Source organism: Nestor notabilis, unplaced genomic scaffold (assembly GCF_000696875.1).
Source record: "Nestor notabilis isolate BGI_N333 unplaced genomic scaffold, ASM69687v1 scaffold17749, whole genome shotgun sequence".
Classification (NCBI taxonomy): domain Eukaryota; kingdom Metazoa; phylum Chordata; class Aves; order Psittaciformes; family Psittacidae; genus Nestor; species Nestor notabilis.
Window position 1 is genome coordinate 10,209 of NW_009942560.1, and position 6,030 is coordinate 16,238.

General features: G+C 37.6%; 1 protein-coding gene across 1 annotated transcript in view; it reads right to left on the reverse strand.

The window, feature by feature from the left end:
- The window catches only part of HMMR (hyaluronan-mediated motility receptor (RHAMM)), a gene marked incomplete at its 5' end in the record, with an annotated part of 11,012 nt that extends 5,227 nt beyond the window's left edge, over positions 1-5,785 (reverse strand). Inside the window, 8 exons of the mRNA XM_010021465.1 lie at positions 579-757; positions 1,771-1,845; positions 2,179-2,279; positions 2,819-2,905; positions 3,186-3,374; positions 4,138-4,218; positions 4,987-5,063; positions 5,687-5,785. Of these exons, the coding sequence (XP_010019767.1) occupies positions 579-757; positions 1,771-1,845; positions 2,179-2,279; positions 2,819-2,905; positions 3,186-3,374; positions 4,138-4,218; positions 4,987-5,063; positions 5,687-5,785 (888 nt within the window). The remainder of the gene's footprint in view (positions 1-578; positions 758-1,770; positions 1,846-2,178; positions 2,280-2,818; positions 2,906-3,185; positions 3,375-4,137; positions 4,219-4,986; positions 5,064-5,686) is intronic.
- Positions 5,786-6,030: the final 245 nt, after the last annotated feature.

Below are 6,030 nucleotides of genomic sequence, written 5' to 3' on the forward strand. Positions count from 1 at the left end.
AAGCCTTTATCAAAACAGCAGTGTGGGTGGGGAAAAACAACTAAATGATTTTCTCATAGCTTCTTCCACATGCTGCTAGCACACACAAGCCAACTGGTACACAGAGAACTGAGTACCAGTCTCAGGCTGCAGTGTTGCTGGTTTTGGGGCAGAGAGAGAAAAGAGGTGATGAATGATTCCTAGACACATTTCCAGTAACTCAATGAACTTGCACACATACTTCTAACAGTGAATTGAGACAGTATCATACTGCTCCTCAATGAAGAGTAAGGAATAAGTCATTTGTGTTCACCTTTCAGATTAAAGCCATTTCTACTATGTAAATAATTTTCATTCTGTACTATCTACCTTAGTAACCCTCCACAGAAATACAAATTTAGACTTAAAAGAGGTCAGATTCAAGGTGGTTTCCATGTTGTCAGGGATATTCCTAGCTGTTTTCAGCTGCAGCTCAGAGAGAGAACTTAACTTGGGATGAACAAGGCTGAACTGATATTTTATAACAAACCTATTTGAGATGCTTTAAAACATGTCAGTGATCCTACATATGCTGATGGCATACAAACAGTAACAATTACCTTTTTCTTGTTGAAGCAATTGACATCTGTCATTAAGGTCTTTTATCAGTTTAGATGATTCTTCCTCTTTTGTTTTGAGGGTATCCCGCAGGATCTCAATATCTTGGTCTTTCTTTATCACTGTCTCCTCCATCCGGGCAACATCTAGCTTGTATTTGTCAACTGTTTCCGCAACACTACTGTGGGAGAAAATTCAGGTACTTGTTACCACTAAATTTTGCTGGAAGACTTACTCTTCAGCACAAAGAAGAAATGCTTAGGACTGTTGGTTTCCAACAGGAAAACTGACTTCCCCTGCTTTCCCAAACACGAGTTTTTGCACTTTAAGACAGGTTAATTAAAGAGCAATTTATCTCAACACTGATGTTTTGTTTTAAAAGAAACATACAATCACATAAATATAAACCTTTATATTTATAAAACATTATTAGTCATCATAACTGATTTACAGATGACTGCTACATCCAGGTTTCTATAAAGCTGAGTTTTCATAGAAAAGCATACACATTAATAAACCACATTTTACAAGAATAAGCAGTCTTAATATATACAGTCAGTTACTGAGGTATCTCTTAGTGAGTAAACTGATTGAGGGAGGAGGGGTGAAGACTGAAATAGTTAAGTTTAAATACTTTTGTATTTTCACCATGTTCTGAGTTAGGGACACATTACTGTGAAGACTGGTTAGAGTTTCAATCAGTTACAGAGCACTAGAGTAGTGATTTTTAGAATCAGACTGATGCTCATACATACATAATTCATCATAACTCGTAAATGCAAATCAGTATTATGAAGTTCACTGCAAGCCAAGATTGAGGGGTTTATTTCACCCTGCTGTAAATTGTTTTACAAGCAAGGGCTAAAAGACTTTACTGCTCGTACCTTCGAGGAAAAGGATTCAGCTTGACTTATGTACAAATGACTCAGGCTAACACCAGGATTTCAGGACTCTGATACAAAACTCCTCCATATTATTGCTTAGCCCGGAAGAACACAGAGACAATTGGAAATATAATTAACATTATTACTCCTATCCATTGTGTGGAAAAAACGTTTGATTCCTTTTCCCCCTCTGTTTTAATAGTGTTAAACAGAATTGTTGCCAAGGTTCTAATTCACCAGTCCCTAAATGAGGCTTAGTTTTACTGACTCTTAACTTACCCAGTCCAGCTCAAGAGCAGTTTGTTATTACCTGAGCTCTGTGACATATTCCAAAAGTTTTTCAGTGTCTGACTTTTCTTCAACTTTCTCTCTCTCAGTAGCAGACCTAAAACCAGGAAGTTTTCATGATGAATGTATTTAAAAAATTCAGAGCTACTTGGAAGCTATTTATTTACAGATAAGCAAGTAGAAACGAATAACTGAATCACAACTTAGAGTAATGCATACTTTTTTCATTATCCATTTTGGCTGACAAACTGGTATTGGCTCTAAGACTAAGAAGTGATTCTACCCTCTTTTGATACTTGCTCCATATGGTTCTCTCATTGCAGGAGGGAGGCTGAGCATATTGTACCACAAGCAACTAAGCTAGGACAGTTACATTAGCTGGACAAATTATAATTTCTTCCCTCAGTCACTTCCATTCCATACTACTTACAGTTTTTCTTGCAACTGTGCTACTTTTCCTTTTGAATGCTCTAGATTCCTTTGTACTTCCTGCAGCTTCATTTCCATATCTTCCTGCTTTGCAAGTGCAGTCTTAAAAAAAAAAAAAAAAAGAAAAGTATTACTATCAGAAAGATTGTTAAAAAAAAAAAAATCCATTGTCTAAGAGACAGTAGTAAAGTGAAATTAATTCATAGCTACAATTTAATGATAGCACTTGTTCCTATGCTAAATGCAGTTCAGAGTATTCCTCTCTAAAGATATTAGCCATTTATAAAAACAATCACCACACATCCCCCTCCCCCCCCCAAAAAAAAGTAAAAAAATCAAATACATGTAAGAGCTTCAAACTGTGCTTAGGACCACTGGTTTTCAAGGAAATCAGCAGTGCAACCAACAGACTGATATTCTAACAGAGGTATTTCTAGTCTTCCTTACTTGAAGGAAGATTTACTGTGCACATCAACAGCAAAATCAAGAATACTTCTCTATTTTCACTCTACAGAAATTAGAAGAAACTACTAGGTTGAGGACAGAAACAACACATGACCTGCAGTTCTGTGCCAAGCCCTTTCATTGACTCTTCCTGAGAAGCTCAGAATTACTATCCTGTGCAGTGCAAATGGTCATACCTTTTCCTTAGCATCCCTCTGGTTTCTGAGCTTCATTAACTCCATGCATAGGCTGCTCATTTTCTTCTGCACACCATCTTCAGACAGCTTATTAGAGAGGAATATAAAACCAATAAGCATAATCCCTTCATATGAATTGTTCTTCACACAATCCTTTAAAGTTATCCCCCTCCCGCCCATCCCCAGGATGGATGTTAACAGGTCCTGCTCTGCCTTTAGACAGAAGCACACAAGATCGCAGACCGGACATGCTCTGTCTCTGCTAGTGAAAGGCACATGAAAACAGATGCTGATCAGTAACTGAAGTTTCTTCTTTCCCAGGGAGCTTAACAACAAAGGCAAAGCAGATACATGCTTGTTTGAATACCTTTGACTTTAATAGTTCATTGGTTCTTGTTAGTTCCAGAAGCTGTTTTTTCAGGCATGCAACATTTGCCAAGAGGGATGTTTTCTCCTGAACTGCAGCACTCAGCTTTGCTTCATTCTTAACAAAATCCTCAGCCAGAGTCTGAAGTTTTTTATCCTGCTCTCCACGCTCTCTCACTAATGCACGTATCTAAAATAAAAAAAGCATTTTCTTTATTTCTACTATTATTCTTCTCAAATAACATCATTAGCTTGTGCCTGTGGTTTTCTTGGATGGACTGAGTATCCAAACTGTATAAACTTTTGTACAGAATATATATCTTTAACTCTGCCCTTCACAGAAAAGGAGATAAAATCACCATAGTTCTCTAATATTATATAGCTCAAATTTGCAGTCCTAGATTTTCACCTGACTTATTTTGTGCTACTGAGCCAGTACAACGTGTTAAATTCAGAATAGTCCTAGCTTCAAGTTGCAACAAAAGCCAACTCTCCTCTTTGGCTGTGGAACGGAAAAAGAGAATGTGACATTTGAGACACATAAGGCATACATCAGCACACAGAAGTGTGCTGATAAGGAAAAGCCAGCTGCCTCTGAAATATTAAAATTATGTCAATTACTAAGCAAAAATCTCAGCAAACAGATTGTTACTGTTACATAAAATAGAACCTTCTTTGGGTAGAGAACATAGGACTCTATTCTCTTTTAAAAACAAACGAACAGAGACTGGCTACACAGCTGATCACATGCAATAGGAATCAATGTAATTGCATTAGCAAACCCAATGCTTTCTACATATCAGAGAATTTGATAATCTCTTCTCTGTGCAGAGCTGTTTGTAAGCTACCTGTATGCTTTGTAATGAAAAAGAGGCTAATTTTACCAGCTTGTATTTTTTAAGTATGGTAAGTGGGAAACATTACAGGATTGAACTCATGGAATGTATTCATACCTCCTTCTCCAGTGCCTTCTGTTTCTTTTTCTCTTTCATAAGGAGAACATCTTTTTTAGGCTTCAGAGTCCCACTAGCAGGCTTTTGAAAACAGATGCATTAGACAGGTTAAACTCATCTGTAGCTGCTTACTAGTTTACCACCACAGTTAAATGCCTTCATATAGGCAATGCTATTAAAAATACACACAAAATAAAAAACCCAACCTCTCTCCCACAAATAGGGAAGGCAATTGTTGGGTTCGGATGGGTTTTACCATTGTACTTTCTCATAAGCATTACTCCGAACAGACAGCTCATAACCATTGTGCCAGGAAGGAGATTAAGAAAGTTTGAGACATTAGCACCCCCTAAACTCCATAAAAGCCACATCACTTCATCCTACATGATGAGTTCTAGTAAACTAAATTAGTAAGTCAGGGTTACAATTTTTTCAGCTTGGTGAGCTATGTATCTTCAAATACATGTCCTCACACACTGCACTAAGAACTTTCACCACTAGCTTTCTACTTTGCCCTGTCCACCATATTAAAGCAGAAACAAAAATACAATCGTCTTAAAAATAAGCAGCCACACTATCATTATATAGTGAACAAGAGGCAAAAATCTAAAACATCGTAACACCAAAGACAACAAGCCACTCTGTAGGCCCAAGTAATCATAACGTAATTCCCAAAGATGCTGCAATTTCGTTTTCCCTACTTACTTGTTAAGGACCACAGGCACAATAATGAATTCCATAGTTTGCTCAGTTAACAGTAATTGTATAAAGGTGCTAAGTGATTTAACCAGTCACAGTGAGGTTTAGATGGAATTGAACAGTGCTACAGACACTACGGAGGAATCTTACTGTTGATCCGAGAGATGCGAGCCTCCTGACAGTTACAGGGGTAGGTGCACTCTTCTCACTGCTCAGACTTGTCTCACCTGCAGAAGGATGCAAAAAAGAATGATGAAGGAAGAGGGCATGCATGCACAGTGAGTGAAATATAACCAAGCTAAACAAAGTTATTTGTCTTTTATACAAAAAACAGAATGGCACCTGATTATTAGACAATCCACCTTACAACCCAATGCCAGCTGTTTTCTTACTGCAATCAGGCAGTTCAGTATTAGCTATCCAGGCACTTGACAGAGCTTAGAGACACTACCAGATGACAGACAGTTTTGAGAACACAGCTTCTGCCAAGGTTCCCCCCTCATCCAGATCCATGCTGTCAGTTTTCAACTGAAGGATGTTTTATATATAAAAAACCACTGTGAAAACAATCACTAAACCAAAGGTTCATGAGGTAGTTAACCAATCTATTTGCTCTCCAGATGTCCCCATGATTAGCAGAAGTTACATATAAAGATGTTTTTGGAAGATTTAGTTAAACATGTTTTTTACAGCTGCTGTCCCCTTGAGCTGGAAAGTAGGCAGCGAACCCCTGCAACATAAAGTGATTTCCAAACAAGAGCAGAGCAGTAGAAGCATGTAAGCACTAATAATTATTCAAAGATATTATACTATTATGTTCTGTGCAACTTTTATTTGTTGTCTTACTTACTTGTCTGCTTCCTAACCGGTTGACGCATTTCAGAGGACAGAGAACTTTTCAGTGCATCTGAAGATTTAACAGCATAGGATTGTTGCAGTGGGGTACATGCTAGAAGTGAGATTTCAGAAACAGCAGAGAATTATAAATGCAAATGACAGAATTTCCAACTAGTTACAGCAAGTAACACATGTAAGATAAATCCACTTAAAAAAAAGGAAAATAAACAAACAACAGGGGGAGTCTCAGTACTCCTCATCCTCTCCATAAACACAAAGGAAACACGCACATGTGGTAGGGGAAAAGGTTCATTTGTTAGACCACTAATAAAATTAGGAAGTATGACTTACATATGC